Source organism: Sinocyclocheilus anshuiensis, unplaced genomic scaffold (assembly GCF_001515605.1).
Source record: "Sinocyclocheilus anshuiensis isolate Anshui unplaced genomic scaffold, SAMN03320099.WGS_v1.1 scaffold404, whole genome shotgun sequence".
NCBI classification, from domain to species: Eukaryota; Metazoa; Chordata; class Actinopteri; order Cypriniformes; family Cyprinidae; genus Sinocyclocheilus; species Sinocyclocheilus anshuiensis.
Window position 1 is genome coordinate 805,169 of NW_015554088.1, and position 26,909 is coordinate 832,077.

The 26,909-nt window shown below is 34.2% G+C and overlaps 1 protein-coding gene across 2 annotated transcripts in view; it reads left to right on the forward strand.

Moving 5' to 3' along the window:
* Positions 1 to 931: 931 nt before the first annotated feature.
* Positions 932 to 26,909, forward strand: part of LOC107669254 (ras-specific guanine nucleotide-releasing factor RalGPS1-like) — a 100,740-nt gene continuing 74,762 nt past the window's right edge. The window contains exons 1-8 of one of the 2 annotated variants that reach the window (XM_016461421.1): positions 932 to 1,249; positions 7,559 to 7,647; positions 9,373 to 9,506; positions 11,936 to 12,040; positions 13,195 to 13,245; positions 18,970 to 19,053; positions 20,565 to 20,654; positions 22,619 to 22,711. In XM_016461421.1, coding sequence (XP_016316907.1) covers positions 9,450 to 9,506; positions 11,936 to 12,040; positions 13,195 to 13,245; positions 18,970 to 19,053; positions 20,565 to 20,654; positions 22,619 to 22,711 — 480 coding nt within the window. In that variant the 5' untranslated portion in view covers positions 932 to 1,249; positions 7,559 to 7,647; positions 9,373 to 9,449. The remainder of the gene's footprint in view (positions 1,250 to 7,558; positions 7,648 to 9,372; positions 9,507 to 11,935; positions 12,041 to 13,194; positions 13,246 to 18,969; positions 19,054 to 20,564; positions 20,655 to 22,618; positions 22,712 to 26,909) is intronic. The other variant, XM_016461422.1, reaches the window with a different exon arrangement.

The following is a 26,909-nucleotide window of genomic DNA, read 5'->3' on the forward strand; positions in this document are numbered from 1 at the left end:
CAAACCACTTTGGACCAAAAACAAACCATGCTACCATGTCCTGAAGTCCAGACTGACCATAAGCGAGTCCAAATGTGTGTCACTTTGTTTTTATACATTAGATGAAAAATCCTCTATAATGTTTTGCAGTAAAGCCAGTGTCCCACTTTACCTGAATAAGAAGTAAATAAACTGTTCAAGTGAAAAGCAGTGCATAACTGCATTTATTATCACATAGAAATTAAATAAATGTCAATACATTTACAGTTACAAAGGTTGTAGCATCACAACAGAATGGCTGAGATTATAACAAGATCATTATAGTTAACGAAATCGAAAACCATAAAAAATGTAGTTACTAAAAAGAGAAAAGCTAATTTTATTTTAGCTGGTTTAGCTTAAAGCACAAAAATAACTAAAACTGAAATAACAATGAATATAAATTAATAAAAAACAAGGCATTTTTAAAAATATATATTTAATATGAAACAAAATATAAATATAAAATATTAATAAAAATATAAGTGAACACTGAATCATAGACTTTTATCTATGCTATACATTTACAAAATACATGACTCTTCTTCAAATGATTAGGCTATGAAGTCAGCAAATAAATTATATAAATAGGCGCAGTAAATAATAATGCCATAACAAACGTCTCACAATTAATTTTAAAAATCATAAAAAAGACCTCAGTTTCTTCAAAAACGAAAAATAAACACTACATCTCCTCAAAGGAACATCAAAATTAAACAAACCTGTTACGCTGTACCTCTTTCCACACACATTTCCAGCGCTGCGTACACAAAACAAGGAGACATAATATGCGAGCGACAGTATTGACCTAATTAATGATTGGTCATTCATTTATGGGGGCGGAACCTGGCGTCCACCCAGACGCCACGCTATTGGCCAAAGCTTCTGTCCGTCAAATGTTATGGGCACAACACTTCCTGATGTCGATGCCCAGCTGTTGGCAAATGACCCGCATTTCCACCATCCGATAACATCGTCTCTACACACAGGACAGCCCTCACTGTTTCTCATCATACCTGCTCAAAATACGCTTTTTGCGAAGACGACGGCCATGTACGTTGTAGAATAACTGATATAGGCTTAGATCGCCCAGTGGATGAGAGTGAATCCTTTCAAATCGGATTGTTGTGTTCTTAAGGTCGTGTTGCAGTGCAGCAACGTAAGCTTTGCGTTTACCGGCGCTTGCATCTCAACAGCGGGGACGAAGACAGTGGCATATTTTCATTGTCAGGTGAGTTGAACTGTACGCGCCGTTGGCATCTGTATCTGTATAGAGCATCAAGCGCAAATGAAAACAGCATCAGCAGGGATGGAGTTGCGTCACGGGGGGTCGTCTGCCTCTTTCCCAGCTGGGTACCACACTGCCAATATGATGCATGGCGCCATTACATCTAAAACAGCGTGCATATGCAGGATGCTTTTTGTCATGGTATTATGCTCAGATGTTATGATACCATTTTTCTGTAAAGATTCTGTTTTATTTTATGTCTTAAGCAAATTGGAGGATGGAATAATAGATTTTTAGGTGGTGGCTAATCAATATTCAGGAATATGCTCTGCTAGTTATGCCTATTAAAACAGCTATTAGAAATATGAGATAGAGGTTAAATATTTTACAAAAGAGTAAGAATCTCAGCAATACTATAACTGACAGGGTGATGACACACAGCTTAAAGCAAAACACTCCCTGAAGCTGTTATACATTGTGCTTTCGTTGATGTGTATATGCTTATGTGTAGGTTTAGAGAGTTTTTTAAATTAATTTTTTGTATGGGGATTTCAGATAGAACCAGCCTTCTGCCTTTGTTTAAGTGGCTGATGTTATGTCCCGGAGATACTCCCTTGACTTTAGAAAGCACCTGTGTTTATGCGTTACAGTAGTTGCACTTTCACATTGGCATTGTGGAAGGTGCTGGTAAACCAAGGTAGGCTACATGTAATGGTTTATGTAAGTGTGTTACATTTATGATTATGGATAAATTGTGATGAGCAATTAGCATCAATATAGGCTCTTATTCTTAGTAGAATATTAAAAATTTGCATCCAATTAAAGTTACATTTGAAACTGAAATGGATTTGCTAACTTATTTATTATCTGGCAATGTTCGATACAAGCTGCAGTGAAGGGCAATGATATATATATATATATATATAGTTTCAGTTTTTTTCTGGAGTCTCAATGTACCTTTAACTGATACATTACATGACTGTGCATGCAAGCAATACATTAACTGACTGTGCAAGTAATATTAATACTTTTACATTTACTCTTTGCCAGCACCATACATTAAATAATGGATGTTTCTATTAGTGCACACACCTATAAAAGTTATACACATTTTTTTGGTTCATTACTGATCCCATAGCAGAGTGTGGCACATAAGAATGTGCCTTGTACATTTTAAAACAAAGACAGAGTCTTCTGTCTTTTTTTAAAGGTTAATAAAATATGTGTCATTGCACATTCTACAGCAGTGGTTCTCAACATTGTTGACTCGAGGGCCCCCATTGTCCAACACAATATTCGAAGTTCCCCTTTATAAGATATTTCCTCTGATATTTCAGCTGTAATTATGACATTTTTTTTTTTATTTCAAAAGAATGTACTTACAATTTGTCTCACAAATTAAGTAAGATTTTATACATATATTAGTATATACTTCGGCTTGTGGAAAAGCTACTTGAAATGAGCTTTGATTCTTCATGTGGCCTTCTCCTTTACCACCTGCATTATTATGGTGGTTGTCAGTATATGTTAAAGGTAGGAAACAGAATTCAGCAGTGTGCATTGTTGAATTTACTGGTTTACATTCAAATTTTCTTGTTTGTAAATTACAGTTTTATACTTTGAAATTTACAGTTTCTTATGTAAATGTGTTCAGTTTTTCTGTATTTTTTTTTTTTTTACAAAATTATTATGGCAACCACAGCTGCCTTTTTTTTACAGTGTAAGTTGCCATCCAATTTTATTTATTTATTGTTTCAAGTTATACAAATAGTTTAGTTGTGAATAAAGTTTGTAAAGTTATATCGAGGTTCAAAGACACAGTTTGTCCTGTAGGTTTTTATGCACCTTTGCCAGTAAAAGAATTATGCTATAGTTTTATACTAGGTATTATTATTAACATGAATAACTTCATTACATTTAATACTACTAATCAATAGTCAATGTACACTCAAATAGTTATGAAACTGATTCATATATTGTTATAAACATTAATAATTCAAAATGCACTCAACAGCTACCTGTTAAATGTAATGTTTAATGGCTTTACATGACCTTACAACTTTATGAAAGTTATGAATCTGCCAAATTTACTACTGCAGAGCTATTTTTTCTTTGCATTTAATTTATTTGGCATCTCTTATTTATTTATTGAATTTAGTTATTTCCCCTTTACTTATTTTTTACATATTTAACAACATTGACAATTCTCATCAAATAGTGGTGTGACTGCATTGTGTAATTTACCAGTGAATTTAATTTACTTTTAGTGTAATTAAGTAAAAGCTCAGCTCTCAGATCAACATTTAATGTAGATGTCTTCTTTCTTATCTTCCACATTATGTTTCTCAGGTGCTGTGTAGTGCTCCTGTATTCAATGTTTAGAGTCAATTGCAAACCTTCAAGTGTGTGCTAGGGTAGCCAAAGAATCTGCTACACTATAGTGTGTTGTTTTGTTGTGTGTTACGCCTCCGTGAAATCTTCTGTCTGCTGCAAGTGCTGATGAGAAAATCTGTTATTGCTTCAGGAGCAACCTGTGCTTTCTGTTTGTTTGACACCTTAGAGTTCCTGGAGCTCTACTGGTAGATCACAGTATTAGCAACGACAAGGTCATGGGTTCAATTCCCAGATACTGATAAAACATATACTGTACCTTGAATGCACACAAAGTCATTTTAGATAAAAGCATCTGTAAAATGAGATTAATGTTATTTTGGCGAGATCCATACTTCAGTTACTACAATACTGCAGGTCGTCTGGAGTCAGGGACAAGAAACATTGCCCGTGTTGAACATGTCGGACATCCAATGTGGCAGATTGTTGCCTACAGACTGCTCTGCCCTCATGTGTATAATATCAAAAATATGAACACATTACAGCTCTTTCGGTTGCCATAGAAACTATAGATGTCTCAGTCGAGAGTGCTTAAGCTGAATCTGTATCTTAGATAAAATGGGGCAAAATCACACCTGTGAGTCTTTAGGAAATTAAATTGTTACAACTGTTATTGTAGAACAATTGTAGTTGTTTTAATATCTGAGATGGTTATTTCAGCTATTTTGGGTATTTTTAGTTTGGAAAAATGTCTTTTTAGCAACGTAATACAGAATAATGTTAATAAAGTTGATAACATTTTACAGTTAGGTTATAAGTTAATATTTGTTACTACAATAACAATGTAGACTTATACAGCATTTTTTATTTTGGTTAATATTAATTTTTGCATGCAATACAATAATACAATTTTAACAAAAAGCTGTATAAACAATAAAACAATTAACAGTAGTATATTTATAAACTACAGTATATTATATTATATTATATTATATTGACCCTTCATCATAGTGTTTCCACGGTTAACATCATAAATCTAGCAATTTTTTTTTTTTTTTAAGTTTATAACATTTATAACACTATACGTTTTGTTATATGACCTTGACATTAAATTGCAGAAAACTAATTGGCACTACATCGCTTTCTTGCTTCTAACCACTGTATTCAATCTCTTCATATGTTTTTCTCCTTTGGAAAATATCATAAAAATGCTATCATGGATTTTTTTTTTCTATTGCTATCGGAGCAAATGGAAACACAAAAATATATTGTGGTAGTGTCCATTCAGTTTACCCAACTATGAAGACTTCTGCTTCTGAGAACCCTGCAATTGTAAAATGGGTCCATTATATTATATTATATTATGTTATGTTATGTTATGTTATGTTATGTTATGTTATGTTATATTATATTATATTATATTATTGAAAAAAATATAGATTATATAGTACTAAACATTGTATGTCTTATTACCTAATTATTGTAAAGGGTTACCATAAAGTTTGTAAAGTTATTATATGTCAGTTTGAGAGTGTTTTGCTTTTCTTTTCTTCAGAATTTCCAACTTCCAACTTTTTGGTGTCGTATGATAGACTGTGATTAAGCTCTTGTTCTTCTGCCAGGATCAGTCCCCATTGGACGTTATGCTGATTAAACCAGGTCTGTGTAGAAGCCAGTTGGAAGCTGTCAGTATCGTAGTAGTACTCTACGTCTAAGGTTTCCCCCACACAGCGGGCGCCCATTTCCTTGAGGCGATGCTCTGTCTGCTCTCCCAGCTCGTACTCCATCTTCACTGGAACCCGCATGGTGTCTTCAAACACTTTGGGGCTTTCATCCGCTCTCACTGTATTTAGAAACATCTTGTTTGAATTCAGAATTTGTGTTTTAGTTTTACACGTTTGCTAGTGGCAGGTAGAATCTAGACATTTTTAATTGTATTTGTCAGACTGGCTTGCAGTATGACGGTGTATGTGAAAAACAGCAGTCCAATTCAATTACCTAGAAGGATAATTACAGAGAAATAAATAGAGCATATGAATTACACTTCTAAGCTAAACTAATTTAAAACACTATAGCATTTGACCAGTAACTCAGAAAAAGAGACCACTGCATTACAGATTATTCTTTGCTCTAGTGGTTTTAGTGTTATACTTGATTCTGATTGGTTAACTTTGACAATCAGTGGTGAAAAACAATATATTTGCACATTGTCCATGGCAACTGACTGATGCTACTGGGAATGGGCTTTTTTGTTAGCAGAAGCTTTAAGCTAATATAATTGGAATAGTAATGTTTCAACATTCAATGGGTCAATATTTCAAGTTCAAGTTAGTAACTTGAAACTTAAGAGTGATTCAAGACCCCTCTGTACTTCATGTCAGGGTTCAGATCTCCCTGTTAGGGTTTATTTTATAATAAAGACTGACAGATTTATGCATTATGCCTATCTGAAGCAACATTTAAGCATATGTTCAAAATTCAGTGTTTATTGTATCAAGCAAGTTACCTTACCTGCAGGGCGGTGTACATCCAAACAACAATCCAAAATGTTTTGTAGGTTACAGTTTGGCTGAAGATTTCTTTTTAGCTGTGTTGTAGTTACAGTCTTTGTCTATGGTTACTATGGTATGATGCATTGGAAGATGACAGCTCTAACTTTTGAACTTTCTGTTCATCAAAGAATACCGAAAAACACGCATCCCTGTTTCCACATGATCACTGTTTCCAATAAAATTGTATATAGCACATGTTTTCAGCATTGATAATAAGAAATGAGCACCAAATCAGCATATCAGAATGATTTCTGAAGGATCATGTGACACTGAAGACCGGAGTAATGGCTGCTGAAAATACAGCTTTGACATCACAGGAATAAATTACATTTTAAAATGTCTTAATATAGAAAGCAGTTGTTTTAAATTGTAATAATATTTTACAATATTGCAAACAAATGCAGCCTTGGTGAGCATTAAAGTCTTTTATGAACATAAAAGTTTCTTTCAGAAACTTGAAGAAATCTTACCAACCCCAAACTTTTGAACAGTAGTGTAGCTAGTATAATGTAGTTCCATTAGGCATTCATAAGCAAGCCATATGGACAAATACAGCTAAATAAACGGTTACACTTTATTTCAATAGTCCACTTTAGACATTCTATTAACTATAAGTAACTTTGTAACTACATGTCAACTACATGTCAACTAATTCTCATTAATTTGCAACTACATGTCTGCTAACTTCTGCTAACCCTAGTACATCCCTACAACTTATTTTAGTTTATTCTATTCCTATTCCATCTATAGCACACCTGTACATACAATTTATTCCTTGTTTTTGTGGTTTATATTTATGCATGTGTATTTTATTCACATCTCATTTTTATTATCTGTGTGTTGTTGTTGTCTCCGTGTACTGGAAGCTTGTGACACTATAACAAATTCCTTGTATGTGCAAACATACTTGGCAATAAAGCTCTTTCTGATTTCTGATTTCTGAACTTTCAGAGTAGACTGTTAGGGTAGGTTTAGGGTTAGTAGAATGTAAGTTGACAAAGAAAGTGTTAGAAGATATTAAGCAGACAGTCTACTAATACTCTACTAACTGCTAGTTGACATGTAGTTGCAAAGTTACTTACTGTTAATAGAATGTCTAAAGTGGACTATCGAAATAAAGTGTTACCAAATAAACAAATACAGTCCTGCATGTGGACAGCAAACATGAGTGCTATCAGTGTTGACTGAATTCTTCACACTTGATTACACTAGTTAAATGCTGCTGCTCTCAGGTAAACAGTGAGTTTAGCCATGCCTCTGGCTGGGGTATTTAACTTTGAAACACTATAGTACAACATTTGATCCATGTTAGCAATTGTGTAATAATCATGAAGCATAAAACAGCTCAATTAATCAAAGTCAAGAGTCTATTGAGCTCATAATGATCATAATTTTTTTTTTTTCCCTGTTACCTCTATTTCTCTTTCAGTATTACTAAAGAACCGCGGCTTGGGATGGCCTTCACCAACGCTACCATAAACATATTAGCCATGTGAAAGATCTGGAAAAACAGAATGGGTATGCAAATTTATACATATTTTATTGCATGTAGTATTATTGATACTAGTTAGTTATTGTAAAAATAAATGTTTGCTAATGGGGTCATATAATGAAATACCATTTTGAAGTTTAATATACTATGTAAAGCTTCAAAATTAAAATTTACTTCAGACAGAGAGAAAAAAAATTACTTTATTATCCCTAACATTATGAGTAGACCTATTAGAAAAATTTATGATATGACTACTTACAAAAAATTACTATAGATAATGTAAAATTAAAGGTCATGTTTATCCTCATGTTTGAACCTCATTGCATCCATATACAATATCATACATATACATACATATACAAATTATCAAACACTTAATTGAAACTGCTCTGCGTAACATATGAATATGCTGAGGTCATCTCTTCTAGTTTGTTGTTGCCTAACATAATTTTTTTCTGGTAATGAGCACATAGGGTGACAGTGTTATTTTATTATCATTGAGATACTATTATAGTTTTTATTATTATTATTTTGAATGTTTTTATTTTTATATTTACCATTTTATTTTTTAAATGTTAATAATTTTGTGTGTTTTGTCATCTTATTAGTTCAGTTTTAGTTTTATTTGTTGTAGTACATCAAGTAAAACATTAAATGGTGCTTTGGCAACTAGCTAAAAATACAATAAGTTTAAAATTGCATATATATATATATATATATGTGTATATATATATATATATATATATGTATATATATATATATATATATATATATATGAAGAGTTCCAATGCAAAAGCCTCTAAAACCTAATTTTGGTCAAAAATGATATAACGATACTGAGTGAATGCTCTCCACACATAGTATATGTTAATCAAGTAATTTCACTTCAAATGTGCTAAATCCCAGCCTCAACCCATTCAGAAGTACCAGTACGTACATAGAAACCTGTACGTAGTAGCCAGAAAGAAATGCTAATTTTAAAGAAAAACGTCAGACGTATTAGAGGCTTTTGCATCTGAACTCTTCATATATAAACTACAAATAATAAGCTACATCTGCAAGTCTCCCATTTATTTGAACAGGCGATGATGTTAGCTTCTCCTGTTAATTTCAGCATACTGCTGGCCCTGTGCTTTTTGGTAATAATTAAAGATTTCAGTGCTTTATTTTAAGGGTATTTTTTTATATATTGTTCAGTAACCAATATTTGAAATTGTTGGGTGACCATTTACTATCAAACTGAAAATCTGGATCCTGAATCCAGCGCAATCAGCTGAGATCCACTGTTTTTGAAGGCAGTAATCTGTAGACATTTCTTCTTTTACTCATGCACTTCAATTCTGCACTGTATTTGGCCATACAGACTGAAATATGTCATTGAGCAGAACACAGGAGAGCAGCTCTGCAGGGTCTTTTCATAATGTTGCTATGATAAGTATGTGGCTCATTTGAACAAGAAATGGCTGGCTGGCAGAATGTAGGGCAAATGCAGGAGTCATGTTGAGGAGAGAGACGCTGCATTTATAGTGAAGACCTCCCTCTACTGGCTATATTATGCATTGCTCCTCAGAATGAGTAGATCCCAAATACAGTAGCACAGTGTGTTAAACAATAATGATGATAATAAAAATACAGTATTTTATTTTAAGTCATAATTTCTATTTAATAGGCTTAATAAAACAAAATCTAGTTGCCATATACACCTATTTGGGCATAAAATAAGGTGTAATGTGTGTGCTTGTGTGTTCCAGGGATGGCTGAGAGGTCGTGTGTGGTGGTGAGCAGCTGAGGTCGGCTGTGATCTGGGTCTTCTCTTCTGACTGAGAGCATGTACAGGAGGAATGGATTCCCTGCCAGCATCAGCATCACCTCCCACCACACACAGGTACTAAAACACATCCTATTTGTTTACTAAAGAGTTCAGCTATGACAACATCTGTCTTGAAATGTTTGGCTGTTTATGACAGTGCCTGTCTTGATTTATATTTAATCATTTTACCCACTGGCAAATTTTCTACATAGCTGTGCCATAGATTTATCTATTTTATTTTACTTTTATTTTACTTAGTGTTCTTGCCAGGATCAATATCAAAAAGATTGGTAAATAAGGATAATCAGTAAACTGCTAAAGCATCAGCTCTGAACATTAAACTGTGCATAATGGATTATAAATTGGAGATTTATTGCAGCTGATTATTATAGCCTCAGTGGTGCGTGTGATTGCTCAGACACTGATTGGGGTCGCTGTTGAGTCTGAACTTAATGTTGTGTACAGCATCCAAGTTAGATCACATGATATTGGCTTGCTGAAGGGAATCAGATCAGAGAAACAGCAGCTTGTTGGCCCATCAGTGCTGATCAGTTCAAATACACACTGGCATGATGCTGCTCCAGTGTCACAGTGTTATGTCATTGACATACCATGTGAGCTCCAACTCTGGGATAGTTTTATTAGAAGATGTGACACGTTGTGTTTTCCAGCAGTTATAGGTTCAAAAAGTCTTAAAGGAGTAGTTCACTTCCAGAATGAAAATTCTGTCATCATTTACTCACCCTCCACATGTTCCAAACCTGTATGAGTTTCTTTCTTCTGTTAAACACAAAAGATGATATTCTGAAAAATGTTGGCATCCGAACAGTTGATGAGCACCATTGACTTCCATAGTATTTCTTTTTCCTTCTATGGAAGTCAGCGGTGCTCATCAACTGTTCGGATGCCAACATTTTTCAGAATATCAACTTTTGTGTTTAACAGAAGAAAAAAACTCATACAGGTTTGGAACAAGTGGAGGGTGAGTAAATGATGACTTTTTTTGTGGTCAGATGGAATGGAATGATAATTTTTTCCTGCATTGGTTCTGCTTATTTTTGTTATTTTAAAGCAAGCTGAGACAGTTTCGTAAGAGGTGTTGGCCTGCACTGGGACAGGGGACATACTAAAAGATCTTTCAACACTGTTTTCACAATGATGTAGTCCAAATGAAACTGCCAGTTAGGAGTTTAATTGCAGCAGTGATGCTTATTGCCTCAATTTTCTTAGTGGCCATTTAGTTTATTTGGAAATAATGTGTGAGTTTATGGTTGGCTTAGTCTTATAGGCTTTGTAGTTAATGATGATGACCTTCAGTTGATGTATTTTAAGTCAACAGTTTACTGTTGTGAAACCTCGTCTATGTTTGCTAGCTAGAAAACATCACATCGTGGTGGCAAATAAAAAATAAAAAAACAACAACAAATGTTTATGTTTGTAAAGCATTAGAACACATACAGAGGTGCAATTAATATAAGATTCATGGTAACATACAAAAAGGCCAAGGAAATAGGGATATTGATGATCATGAATATTTATTGAAAAACGGCAGGTCTTGCTTAAAGATTCAGCAGAGAAACCATTTATGTCCCAAAAGTGAAATGTACTAGTAGTTTATAACATTACAGACCAAGAAAAATGAACTTAGATTGAGAAAGAAGAATGTTTCACAGCCTGCATATGAGACCATCCACTCTTACATTCATGAATACACACTGTACTAAAGCTTGATGATTAATAATACACACTACCATTTAAAGGTTTGGGATTGGTAAGATTTTTTAAAAGTTTTTGAAAGAAGCATTTATTTGATAAAAAATACAGTAAAAACAGTATTATTTTGAATTTAATATTTTGTGTTGGAAAAGTTGAATTACTCCAGTCTTCAGTGTCACATGATCCTTCAGAAATCATTCTAATATGTTGATTTGATGTTCCAGAAACATTTCTTATTATTATCAATGTTGTTGAATAAAAAAGAACAGCATTTATTTGAAATAGAAATCTTTAGTAACATAATAAAAGTCTTTACTGTCACTATTGATCAATATAATGCATCCTTTCTGAATAAAATAATTAATTTCTTTATAGATATTACACTGGATGGAATGGGGGAACTTCAAAGGGGATCTGTTAGGATAATTTGCAGAGGAGAAACCGTTCTTTTCATAGTGACTGTATCTTTCTTTCTCTGGCCTTTGTTATGTGGTCTATTTTTGTCTGGCTTTAATTACAATATGGGCTGGATTGACGCATTGCCTGTTAATAAAGTGATGTGGTTGCTTTCTGATCCACTTTTACCATGTGTGCTGAATAATCAAATGGAATGAAGTCATTCAAATGGACAATGGTAATTAAACTGATTAAATGTCCACGGGAAGAGTGCAGCTGGCCATGGCTCTTTGTCCATATGGATTTCATAGGTGTATGAAATATCATTCCTGATATAATGTCCAACTCTTCTTTCTCTTTCCTGTCTAATTGTCTTCCTCCTGTGTCTGCAGGACAGCAGTAGTTCAGAGTCCCTGGATGGACGGAGTTTGGACTCTGCCAAGAGCTTTGACGCGGTGGTGTTTGACATGCTCAAAGTGACATCTGAGGAGTTTGCTGTAAGTTTCTAAATGCTCTAGTGTCAAAACATGACACTGCATTAATTTTTTTAACTATGAAATATGTTGATGCAGGTGCAAATTGCCGCAGTTGTGGAAATGACCACTAGTGGCACTAAAAGCTAAAATTTTACTCCCATTGACAGATACAATAAATACAATAAAAAAGAGGGCATGCTTTTCAGTTAATAGAAACCTAAACTTTAGTCTTTTCCTCAAAGAAAGCTCATTTATCTTCTGAAGTTGAATTTTTGATTTAAAATCAAGTTTAAAGGAGATAGGAGTTGCATTACTTTTGTTTGCCTTTTAACATTAGTTGATGATAGGGCATTCATATTTTAACTTTCCTAAAGCCTCATCTGTAGGCTTTAGGAAAAAATAAAATAATTCACCTGAAAAAATAAAACTATTTTTTTTAACTAATTTTTATACTCATTTTACCACACAGTAAGGGTTTGGCATGGAAACTGCAGAGCTAGGGCAACATATTTCAGTTTTTTGAAAAACATATGCATCACTGTTAAGTAAAATGTTCTCAGATCTTGACAGCACTTACTATCAGATCATTGCTCATACTGATTCATGTCAATTTCGTCCCTGACTTTAAGTGCACAATGGCCTAGTTCTGAAATTTCATCTTTCCATCTCATAAATGTAATATGTGAGCTCAAGGGAAGCATTCAATTACCTATTCATTAGATATTGCTCTTTTTATAATTATAGAAACCCACTACGCTCTATTAAATGTGCATTAAGTAACTTTTTCCACTGTAAAAATGTTTCACCCCCCAAGAAATCAATAGTACTTTTGTAAAGTATGTTTGAAAATGTACAAACAAAAATATGCACGCAAAACAAAAATTAGTGCCTTATTTAAATATGTTAATGTAATAGTTCACTCTAAACTTATTTACTTTTTCCCATACAGTGAAAGCAAATAGTGACCACAGATGACAACGGTCTCCATCTGCTTTCATTGTATGGAAAAGACTAGCTTGAACATTCTGCTAAACATTGTGTTCAGTGCGAGAAAGAAAGTCATACAGGTTTGGAATGACCTGAGGTATTAAATGATGGCAAAATATTATTTTTGAGTGAACTATCTTTTTTAAGCTTGTAATACTCAGTTTTAAATTGTAGCTTTTATTTTGCAGAGTCAGATCACTTTGATGGATGCTCCTGTATTCAAAGCGATACAGCCTGAGGTGAGACACATATCCATGACAACTAAATACACATCCTCTGTGTTTATCAAGCCACACAGAACTGATCTCATGTGCTCTGCTCTCTGGTGCTACAGATTAGTGTGACGTGGCACTATAGCAGTGCATTAATGACACACATACACACACAGACCACGGTACCCACAGCATCTAGCTCCACATTCTTCCATTACTTTACCCAGAGCTTATCCTCTGCTCTGAGTTACAGAGGCTTCGGTACTTTCCTTAATTAACATTTTATGTGAAGACGACATTGGAAAGACACTCATAACAGATATGATAGATTTGGACCAGGATCAGTGAGAAGTGCTGAGTTTTTCCACAGATAACGAAAACAGGTCTGCCAAGGCATTTTACAGTTTATTGCAGGTTTTCAGTGTGATCAATTTTCATTGACGTTTACATTTGGGCATTTAACATGTTAGCTGTTATCCAGATCTTACATAAGTGTTTAGTTTTCATAGGTTATCTTGCTATGATCAAAAGATGGTTGGTTGGCAGGTTCAGGGACGATAAAGCAAAGAGAAAGGCACTATCCATATAATATGAACCAAATAATAAATGAGTAAATACAAATTTAATAAATAATAAAAAAAAAGTAAAACCATCCAGTTTAACTGGAAACTGATTTCATCACATGGTCAAAGACACATTAATCAAATGAAAGGAATGCATAACATGAAAATATGACAGTTTTGTCTCACATTTTAGGGTTAATATGAGTCTGGAGAGAAAACCATTTTGGTGCCCCCATTTTATCATGAAGAAATATTAGCCAGGCTTCTTCCAGGTCTCTCCAGACATTCTACCCAGTAATGGCGTAGTGCTTGAGCAGAGAGTTGTTTGGCAGTCTGTTTGGCAATTAGTCTGAACGTTACTAGCTACTTTTCTTAATGCTTCACGAATGGAATCGTTTGGTTCCATTCATAGTGACCTTGGTGTGAATCTCTGGCCTTTTTCAAAGAGATGAGCAAATCGATCTTAAAGGTCCCCTGAAATGCTTAGAAACACGCAGCGTTACTCTATGTGTTGACGTCATTTTAACTGAAGCAGGAAGACAGGGCAGGACATATCAAGCAGCCTCACCCCTTTTTAAAATAGCCAATAGCGTTCGTTTATATCACAGCTTGGGCTAGAGCTGTTGAGCTCCGTAAAGCCGCATTTGCCAGCCACAATCTCATCCATATTGCTATAAAATATAGCAATCTGTGTAGAATTCAAATAGCTCCGATACATTTTGTGGTCTGCGCCGACTCGCGCATGTGATCCGCTCCGTGCTATCGTGTCTCTGGACCGGAAATTACTAATTCTGTGGACAAGTGACCGATTTCAGCCACGGCTTCAGCATCTATTTTATAGTGTAGGGGGCGAGCGCTTCGGATTCTAGAGAGCATTTGATTGGACAGAAAGTTTGATGAGAAGCTGAAGTACAGTGTGACGTCATAAAATCAAAATAAAATGTGACGTCAAAAAACGGAAGTGACAAAACATTCATGGGGACTTTAACAGTAAATCAGGATTGTTTGAACTTTTTCCAGAGTACGAGTGAGCATAAGTGAGGTGAGTGCCATTATGATGATGTTCATTGACCTACATCTTTGCGGTCCTTAGTTAATACTGTATGACATCACCTCTGTGAGCTGTGTGCACTAATGAGTCAGTGTGGATTTGAGTTCTCTTTATGTTGGAATCATTCTTCATTGACAGCCACAGATATTCCAGAGTGGATTTGTTTAAAAAGGCCATGGGCTTATTGTTATTTATTGTTTTTCCGCGTGGCAGCATTAATAGCTAGCATTATGAGAGTTTCAACCATTGCTGTTATGATTGATTCTGGTAAACCCAGCCAAAGGTTTGGTGTGTTAACAATTTGGATTTCCAAGTTTTAGCACTTTCCATGAATAAAGGACAAAATGGGGCTGAAAGAAGGTGCTTAATCAAAATCAGGTTTATTTTATATATTTAATTATACACTATACCGTTTAAAAGTTTATGGTAAGTAAGAAAAAAATTTTCAGCAGGGATGCATTAAATTGATTGAAAGGGACAGTAAAACCAATTTAACAGTGTTACAAAGAAAATTCAATTTCAAATAAATGCTGTTCTTTTGAACTTTCTGTTATTAAAAGAATTTGTATCACAGTTTCTACAAAAATATTAAGCAGGACAATTGTTTTCAACACCAAATCAGCAAGTTTGAATGATTTCTGAAGGATCATGTGACACTGAAGACTGCTGAAAATTCAGCTTTGCCATCACGGGTATAAATTAAGTTTAAAGTACATTAAACTGTACAAAATAGTGCAAAAGAGTTATTTTGAATTGTAATAATATTTTACAATATTACTGTTTGAACTGTATTTTAAAACAAAGCCTTTTTGAGCATATTATTCTTGCAATAATATTACAAAAAAATTACAAACACTAAAAATAAAAATGAACAAAACGATAAATAACAGGGTTACGTGTACAGTAACATAGTATGTTTATCCCAAATTAAGCTGTTACTCAGTAGGGACTAGCTAATTTGTGGCACTGCGTGCTGGTTTGTAGTTATTGGTCAAAAAAGAAAACTATTTGTTTGAAAATATTTTTTATAATATTGTTGGTAACTGAGTTTAAAGGTTGAGCTTGACTGGTTGGCCAGTGGTAAGGCTGTACTAATTATCTGATTTATCTGATTATCTGATTCTTCTCTTCTCATTCCTTTAGACATGTTTGCATCTCAGCAGCTTTCTGCACACATATAAATTGTTCAGTTGATTGATAAAAAGTAACAAAACATCTACCCTGGTATACCTTCTCTGAAGAAGACTAGAGTGTGATACACATTAAGTTAATTCGCTTACAGCAGGAGTTCCCACTGGAAAAGAGCTAATTTTAAAAATGCTGAGTTTGACCGCCTCGTCCACTAATTTAGGACTCATTCATTACACTCAATCTTTCCAACCCTGACATATTTGACAACGAAAGTGGGCTTGTTTGTTATTGTTGAGCTCTTTGCCTGTAAGTTTCATTGGCCTGTGGAAACACTAGTATAAGTACATTTTTGTGTTTGACCACATGTGCATACATTCATTCATCAATATTTCAGCTGCATGCTTCAGGGATTATTGCACATTCTAAAAGGAGATGTTCGTGAAATTGACACGGGCAACTGGATTAATAGATTTCAGATGTACGTTGTTTCTAGAACAACCGCTAAATTGTTAGTGCTGTGTGAGTAATGTGAGCAGACAGTGTCTCTTTGCATAAAGTGGTGTGTTGTACAGTTGTCTTTGGCTACAGACATTTTGCAGAAATTATATAGAGTCAGAATGAAAGATAAAGTGTGAAAGTTTGTAGGTTTTAAAGTGGCCATGTCATGTGGAATCAAATTATATTTGATCTTTTGAAATAAAGACGACTATAAAACATACTGTAACTTTCAGAAGTCAAAAAAATTATATTAGTATAATAGTTATATTATAAATAATAGTGATATAAAAATAATAGTGTTATAAAAGTAAAATGAAGCATAGTTGATTAAACCATTTTTGTTCTTGGCTGTATTTATGGCACATTCCATTCTGGATATCCTTCCAAATGATGAAATTAGTTTTTAACAAGAGCCCTGATCATTTCAGTCACATTTCAATGAGGACTGTTTAATGATCCTGATACAGTGTCATGCCGACTTTGCAAAGAGGCTGTTAGTAAAGGAGGAATCAGTTATCAAGTATATTGCATGAAGGGAGTAGTTAAAACATCTGCATGCAGGGGAAACTGGACCATGCTAACCAACCAAAACTTGACCCATTCAGTGCTGCAGCTCATTTCACATGCGCAGGGGCATTTCTTAACAAGCCAGCAACACGCATGCACGCACACACGCGCACACACACACACACACACACACACACACACACACACACACACACACACACACACAATGTAATGCTTAGGGTTAAACAAAGGCTGCATGCAAAATAGCTAATCATGCAAAATAACTAATATACACTGCCATTCAAAAATGTGGGGTCTGTATGGTTTTTTAATGTTCTAGAAAGGAATATATTATGCTCATCAAGGCTGCATTTATTTAATCAAAATACAGTAAAAAGTAACATTGAGAAAATGTGATTACAATTTAAAATAGCTGTTTTCTATTTAAATGTGTTTTAAAAAGTAATTTATTCCTGTGATGGTAAAACTGTATTTTCAGCAACTATTACTCCAGTCTTCAGTGTCACATGATCCTTCAGAAATCATTTTAATATGACGATTTGGTGCTCAAGAAAACTTGTCTTATTTTCAATGCTGAAAAGAGCTGCTTAATATTTTTTTTTTGTTGAAATGGTGATATTTTTTTCCAGGATATTCTGAAGAATAGAAAGTTTAAAAGAACAGTATTTATTTAAAAGATACATATTTTGTAACAGTGTAAAAGTCTTCACTGTCACTTTTGATCCATTTAAAATAAATGATAAATAATAAATAAATACAATCTTACAGACCCCACATTTTTGAATGGTAGTTTATAACCAAACAAGACCTCTTACACTATAGCTGTGCTTTGTCCCTGACTGTTCAATCCACAAAATGTGTGGCTTAAAGTGATGACTTAGCAAACAGACCTAACATATTTTGGTAAGACTGAGCTGCTTATTCACATGGAAACTCCACTCCACTCAGTCCATGTGGAAACTGAGATGCCTTTGCATGTTTCCATCTGCTGTTAGTGTGCACGATACTATAAAAGTGTTAATATTCACTGCTCTGTGAACCTGAGGAGGCTTAGAACCATATTAACGTCCCAATGCAAAGCTGTTCTGTCGATGAGATGAAAGCAGTAGATGTGTTGTTTTTCTGTGCATTCTTTTCTCCCTGTTTTACAAAATATAATATTCCTAGAGTTAATTTAGAAATTACATCTAAATGAAGTCAATACCAGGCTGGTATATTTATAGTAGGTCAATAAGAAATATAATATAGTAAAATATGTAGTAATTTTTACTAATGCTAAAGTGGAAAAGAGTGTGGTGCTTCAAGTGTTGTGGGTTTTTTACCTTTGTATGCCTTTCTTTTTAGCCAGACAGCGTAGTTATGGTCAGTTTTTTTAGACTTCATGAATGAATTAATTAATGGTTTAAGGCATGTGTAATGAAAGAGCAGTTTAATGAGATTTTATTAATATCAGAGTACACTACCTTTCAAAAGATAAAGAAAGTAATACAAAGAATGCATTCAATTCATCAAAAGTGACAGTAAAATTACAATTATTTATTTTCCAAATAAATACTGTCTTTTTAAATTTTCTGTTCATCAAATAATCCATGATATTAATATGAAATATTCCCTATGCAGCAAATCAGCATATTAGAATGATTTGTGAAGGATCATGTGACACTGAAGACTGAAGTAATGGCTGCTGAAAATTCAGCTTTGCAGTAATAAATAAGAAAATACAAAATATAGTCAAACAAAAACAAAAAAAGAAAGGGAAAAAAACAGATATTTTATGTCATAAAACTATTTCACAATATTCCTGTTTTACTGTATTTTTGGTCAAATACATTGGGTCCTGGTGAGAAAAAATAACTTTTTTTTCAAAAACAAAAAAAGGACCCCAAACGTTTGAACAGTAGATAAAATGCACACATTAGACTTAAATATTACACTTAAAAAACACTGTTGCCAGGTTGAATTGACTGTTTGGTTGTTTAGGAGCTGGCGAGCTGTGGATGGAACAAGAAGGAGAAACATAGCCTTTCACCCAACGTTGTGGCCTTCACACGGAGATTTAACCAGGTAGGCAATATTGCACTAGTAGGTGTAGCCAAGAGTTACACTTTAAGATCATTTATTACAAGCTTTAGGCTCCAATGTTTATTCCATGTTTGCTAAACTTTTACTTGTAAAATGTTTTCTGATGTAAGGGTAATTTCAATAAGATCTCAGTTTGAAAGACATTTTCATAACAGGTATAGAGTGTAAGTTTTTTTTCTCTCTCATTCACTAACCACCCCTTTTCAGGGTTTGAGACCTAGGTCGTTTAGCACCACCAGAAATAACTCATATAATAGAAGTTAATGGATGTTATTATACTGAAAGAAGAACATCGACACATGTGTTTTAGTCGCAAATACACAAGCTAATGCACTGCTGATTTGACACGGGGTGTGTTCAGATCGGTTAGCTAGAAACCTCACTAAATAGCTGATCAAGTAGATTTTATGCAGACTATTTTAGAGCCTACCATTTAGGCTTTCTGTTTAACACATGAGCCTATTAGTGTAAAACAGAAGTCCATTAGGTGTCAACTTATACAAGCTGAAATGGAGGATGCATCTCGTTTCAAATCACATGAAATTTGCTCTTTTTACTGTATATTACAGTTTTTAGTGCAAACAGGTGCCTCAGATAGACAAATCCGTCATGCTGGTCCAACAGCTGCATTAACTCCTTTAGATAAATAAATACACTGCACTGGACACATCCAACAGAGAGGTCTGTTGATGGGTTTTTCTCCCTTTTTTCCAGACTAATGCCAGCCACTCTTCTTTTTCTACCTCAGTTTTGCCACATTTTATTATTATTTTTTTTTTAGGTGTCTGCTGCAGTGGCACTAAAGGGACATTAAAGGCATTAGAAAGGGTCAGTGAAGAACATAGTAAATAATACCTGCACACAGTTTTACAACAGTGGATCTTAAACTCTCAGACAAAGTGCCACTTTTGATAAAACAAAACAACATCCAAGTATCACCCAGTCAAAAATATTCCTTGAGCCAGTTCGTCAGTTCTCACACTTTTACTGTAAATGCACAACACTTTCCTTATCCCCATTTCTGAAAATACGCCTATAAATATCTGCTTACGAAGGTCAGTATGCATTAGGAATGAATATGATTTTTATTTAAATGGCATTTCATTTTGGCAGAGCTTAAATGTCTTGGAATTTTAATGTAAGTGGGCATTTGAGGTCTGCATTTATGCTTGCCATTTCAATCTTTTTAATGTCATCATCAACAACAAATTTCTTACATTTCCAGAGGGAAAAAAGGAAAGAATCAGTTTTGCTGCTTAGGTTCATTTGACTGATGTTCTGGCACTTTTTTAAGCCTGTAAATAAGAGGAAGCTCTGTGTCTGAAAACCATTTTTCAGACAGTTTTTCTCATAAATCAATGATTTATATATATACATCCATGTAGTTTTATTTATTTATTTATTTTTCTGATTCCTAACTCTGAATTAAACAATGCACCATTACCATGGTTATCTCTGCAGAATAAGCGTTTAGATTTATTTTATTCTTTTAGGTCAGTTTCTGGGCAGTAAGGGAGATATTGACGGCTCAAACACTGAAAATCCGAGCAGAGATTTTGGGCCACTTCATCAAAATTGCCAAGGTGAGTCATTTTGTGGTTTTCTCTGTTCCTTCAGCCAGTGCAACTTGGTTCCTTTATTTATTGTTAGTTATTTTTCTTTGTCTGTGTTGCCATGGCAGCAGAAATATAACTGACCCTATAACTTTGATCAAGTTTAGTAATTTATTAATATTTCTATTCGCATCTGAATTGCATTTGGTATTCTAGTAATTGTCCTTGGCACTGGCATTACCATAACTAATGGTGTTTTATTAGAAGTTCAAGCGAAACCGGTTTTCATGGGCACTTTCAAGAATTTCCCTTTAACAATGTGCAATTTTAATGACGTTATACAAGTCTTGATGGATTAAAGCCTTCTGTTTTAAGTCCGTGAGAATGAGCAGAGACATTGCACAGGAGTGGTGAGTGTTTACGGCATAAATTGAGGATGAGAACATCGTAAAAATGGCTTCATCTGACCGTGATCCATCTCAGACTTAGTTTAAACAGCCTGCGATGTATCAGTTTTTCCTCTGCCTCCAAATCACAAAAAATTGAATCCATTACATTTCTGAATTATCTTCAAATGACAGTAGTAAACAACACAGGGAGAATATAAAAAGCCCTTCTAGTATCAAAAATATCCTCATTATTTCTCCCACTATAAGCATATTTTCTCATTTCATCACAACTGCTATTCTCATTATCTTCTCTTGAATCATTTTGCGCATTTTATCTGACTTTCCATCTGTCTTGTAATTGCTTTTAAAATGTAATTTAGTACAGATACATCGTATTGAGAGTAAAAATTGTGAATGAACTGTAAAATGAACTTAAAGATTATTTTAAAAATTGTGGTTTTATAGTTCCAGTCCATTTCAGCTGTTCAAAGTAAATTGCTAACTTCTGAATCTGTAAAGTGACAGTAACATGGAATCTATTGCTTTTGAGTTTTATGTTTTGATTTCCAAATCAAAATAACACTTATATGATTAAAATTTTGTTTGGAAACTCTCATAAAAATTTGTCATTTTTAGTCTTTCTTCTGGATGTCCTTATTGCATGTGATTTTTAATTTTATTTTTAATTTTTTAATTTAAGCTTTAATTTTATACATTTAAAAGTAAATATTTCTTAGTCATTTTTAGTCTTTCTTCTGGATGTCCTTATTGCATGTGATTTTTAATTTTATTTTTAATTTTTTAATTTAAGCTTTAATTTTATACATTTAAAAGTAAATATTTCTTAGTCATTTTTAGTCTTTCTTCTGGATGTCCTTATTGCATGTGATTTTTTTTTTTTTTTTTTTTAACCTTTATTTTAATTTTATACATTTAAAAGTAAATATTTCTTTTGAAGTGATACATCAAATTTTTTTTCCCAAGCAATCATGCAGATTAGAAGCTTATCTTGTCGTTCGTGCCAACAGTCACACACACAGAGAGCCACAGACTGCTGTGAAGTCAATCAGCGAATGCTCTCCTGAAACTCAATGTACCATGACACAGGAAAACCCGCTGAATGACTTCTTAAGGTTGAAAACTCACCCTGCACTGCCTGCCAAACATGAAAAAGCTGTATACCCTGCTACCGGCAGACATGCCCCAGTAAGCCTCAGTGGGCTAAGCTAGCGGTTATGCTAATGGATAAAGCAGATCAGCCAATGACTAAAAAACCAAAGCATCATTGCTTTTTCTCCTACTTTCCATAAGGGTGGTTGACACATAGTAGTTCACAGAGGTCAGCCCAGTGGAAAAGAAAAGAAAAGAATGACAACAGCATAACACCCAGACTGGAAAACACATTGGAACAAACAAATGAAAGCAGAATACAACTGAATATAAAAGTCTGTATACATTGACTGTATTACACTATTAAATGGAAATTAGAAGGCTTTTAATTTAGTGGGTCAGGTCCTGGTTTTTATTAAGACTATATTTGTATCTTACATGAGGCATGTAACTGGATAATGTGTATTAAGATGTGTGTCTTCTCTGTCTTTATAGAAACTCCTGGAGCTGAATAACCTGCACTCTCTGGTGTCAGTGGTCTCTGCACTTCAGAGCGCACCCATCTTCAGATTGAGCAAGACCTGGGCGGTAAGTAAGACCTTGGCGGGGACTTGGATATTTTATTTTATTTTATTTATTTATTTATTTTTTAAATTTTTTTGTTCATGACTTATTTATGACTTGTATTTATGACATTCTATTTAGTCAACAGTTAGAACTATTCATTTTTTTATTGTATTTTTCCATATTTATTTCAATTATAAAAACAAGCAATATGTGTATACTATAATATCTGTGTAAATAGCAATACAGTAAGTCACAAAAATAATTGTTTAAGATCATTATAAATATGCTTTGCATTTAGTTTTTAGTTATCACATCATACCTAATTATGATCATACATTTTTAATTTGTGATAAAGTATCAGAGTGACATAGCTTCTACAACAGAGGAATTTGTTTTATTTAGGAAGACGTGAGGAGAAAAAAAAAAACTCATTTAATATTCTGTTCCCTTACAGGGAATTTATTGTGCATATCAGCCAAATACTAGCTGTTCTGCTGATTTATAATTTAGCTGACAATGCAGTGTTTGTATTTATTTCTCCAGAGAGCCCCAGTGCTCTTGGATTTCCATTGATCTTATTTGCAGAGATGTAGATGAGAAGGCCGTCTGAATGCATGAGGACAGTGAAAGAATGAGCCCATTGGATCCCATTCTGAACATTTAAGTGGCTTGGAAACTTTTGAAAGGGCTGTTTCTGAGACCTTGTTTAGCGTTGCCAAAGCTTTAAATCTATTTATAAGTATTTGCATCACCCCAGTTTGAGGTCCAAAACCTCCTGGCCTCTTTTCATGAGGAAAAAGTAGAAGGGCTAAACTCTATATGCTGTACAGACAACACTTACAACCAGCCCTCAGTGAGCACAACCAAATAGGCAGAGTACGTCAGGATACTTGTAGAAAATGATATGCATTTTATTGACATTTAATAAATAAGGAATTATAATTTAAATGTGAATTGTTTCATGATGGTAGTGAGTTCAGACTCACTGGAGGCCTTAATGATTTGGGATGTAAGCAGCAGAGTTGACATTCCACACTGAGCCACAGCACTTTTGCAAATTGAGAAAAGATGGAAAAAGAGGGAGCATGTTGTTTATAAGTAATTGCAGCGGGACCGTTTGTCTGATACCACAAGCCCAACTCTCTTGCCATACAGTTAAGCTTTGCCACAAGGCAATTTTGACAATGACATTATTAAATAGAGTATTATGTATCGTATCATATTCAATAATGTACTTAGTTAAATTCATTGTAATTCATTGATTCTGTTTATATCACAACACCCAATTTAGTCCTGCAGTACAAACAATATGGCAATTTTCTAGATGATTATTTTTATTTTTGGGTTTATGCTAAAGCTTGAGCAGTAAAAACTAAACACAGAAACTGACTTGTGGCTTGTGCAGTGAGGCATTGTAAAATGTCAATCACCTTTAAAAGGCCACAGACCTTAATCAGTGTTCTTTGCATCTCAAAATGCACCGAGTCTCATTAGAAAGACTGACATGTCACATTGGCATGACACTGTGTGCCTGCATCAGTTCCGGGGATAACTTCTGATTCATCACAGCCCTGTTTTAAGAGGTTTCTTTTCCATACGTTCCAGAACCCTGCAGCTTGAATTTGAGAAAATGTGCACATTAAACTATGGTCCGGTTTTAATTATAAATCGGAGCATTTCATTTGTTGTCCTGTTCATAATGAAAAGGCACTTGCGTGTATTTGCTGACAGTTTTGCCTGACTATAATGACTGTTTTTGGTCTTGCTGTGCAAATGGTTTCTGTTTCACTGCTCATGGCACAGACTGGATTGAGGAATTTGTTCCAGCCAATTTCTGAACCGCTTGACTTCAAGGCCTTGTTTCCACTTATTTGAAGATTAACTGCTGATTTCCCAGTGGGCATGCAATGAATTAGGAGGAATATGGACAGATTATATATGAAGATATAGATGTTATATGACTTTATCATTATATTCAGAAATGATTGGTCTGTTCTGCTTTATAAATGGATTCTGTCAGTCGTGAAGTAAAAATTAAGCAGTATTACAATGTGTATATGATGGGCTCCATAAGCCTGAGATCACTTAAAAAAAAAAAAAAAAAAAAGGTAAAGGAAATAATCAAAGGATTAAAAATAATAATAATAAATAAAACTCAAGATGCTATTTGGATCATTTTATTCATGCTTCTAGTTAACAGTTTGGACTTGGACTCCAAATTTAGAATACAAGTAGTCAATAAAACAATTATAATAACACAAATAGAAATATACTATATGTATATACAAAAATATTTATGTGAATACATAAATCATACAATTAAAATATTTTAAAGATCATGAGAAATATGGCTTGCAAATATAGTTAGTATTTTGTTATGACATCATACCGGATTATGATAATCAATTCTGAAATGTATGTATGTATATATATATTTATGTATTTATTTATTTATTTATTTCACAGCCTCTATAGCAGACACTAAAGGAATTTTAAATATTATTGTATTTAGGAAGACTTGGAATCTTTTAGTTGAGTTGAGATTGGTTTAGTTTAGTTTAGTTTAAAGGAATTGTTCCCACCAAAAATTAAAACTCTTTTGTCATTTACTCACTTTCAGGTGTTTTGAAAACCACTTTTTTTCCCTTTCTTCTGCACATGTATTTCTGATCATATAATTCATGATGTTTTTTCCATTGAACAAATAATGCAAAATAGAAGCGTGTTCCGTTCAACTCTCAGACTTTGGAACCCCACTGTATATATATATATATATATATATATATATATACACAGTGTGGGAGTATGAAGATTTGACAAGTGTTAGAAGGAAAGATGGAGAAAGGAAGTATTAAAAGAGCTAAAGGGCATGTTCACAGAAAAAGGGAAAGATGTTAAGCTTTTGGCAAAGAGCTGCAAGATGGAGAAGCATGGATTTGTTGACAGTCAGACAGATGATCTCCTGATTCCAAAGTGTATCTCAACATTCTGTCAGTGTCACAGACAGGGTCCAAAATGAATACTTACAATCAAATACAAAGTCAAAATTTGCTTTGGCGAATAAATAAAACCAGTTGGCCAGTCATTTTATAAGGAATTGCAACATAGTACATAGTACTCCTTTTCTCTTGCATGATTCGTTCTTCTACTTCCATTTTCCAATAACTGATCCCCTTTTCTGTTCTTGTTCCCGTCTAAGTTAAATAAAAAAGACAAATGACAAATCCAGCTCTTAACATTGCAACTATGGCTAAGAAGCTCATCCCCATCAAATTCAGTCTAAGTGGAAAGTTGTTCTGAATTTGTCCCTGAGCTCAGTGCCGTTTCGTCTTTACATCTGCTGATATATGGAGGCTTTAACTGCTATCTGGAATGGCTACAGAGCACAGGGCTGACCTCCATGAACTGTGCTGTAATCAAAGTCAGTCATGTGTTACTGCTAGGGATATGCCGGTATCAAATTTTCATGTTGCGATTAATTGCTCATGCTTTTATCACGGTATACGCTGTGCTTCTCGTCCGCGCTTATTTACATCAGTGCGCATGCGTCTTTCACGCAGCATACAGCGGTGTTGTGCATTTTGACCAGTTGATGGGAAAAGTATTCTTAAAATGCATTCAAAATTCTGAATAACTTGTAATATATAATTATTCACGGTATTTAGAAGAGCCCACTGATAACAATATCGTGCATATTAATTACCGTGGTATATCGCATTACCGAAAACCGGCACAAGTCTAGTTACTGCAAAATAAAATAAAGATGTGAGTGGTTGAAGGATTCCCCTCACTTGTATCACCCTCAGAGGGATTGTTTAGCACTGTGTATGTGTCTATGAGAATGAGTAATGCCACTGTGGCAGCCGCTCAATCCCTGAACTCGAGGAAGGAGGCCGGCTGCTGGTGTGGTCTTGGTGGCGGGTGATGGAGGCTTGATAAAGGAGATGAGAAAAAGCTTTTGTTTTGGCATTTGGTTGCTCTAAATCAGGCAGAAAATGACTAGTCTTGTTGCTGAGATGGTGCACATATGCACATGGAAATCACATTCACTGAAACATACTGGTGCAGTTATAATTGAACCTGTTCGTCATTTGTAATTGCTTTGTAATTAGTTTTTCCTTAAAATATCATAAGCAGTCTCCCTTAGCTTATAGTGCTTCTTCAAATCTTTGTCATAATATCATCATTTCCACACCAGGCTCCATGATTGATGGTGTCG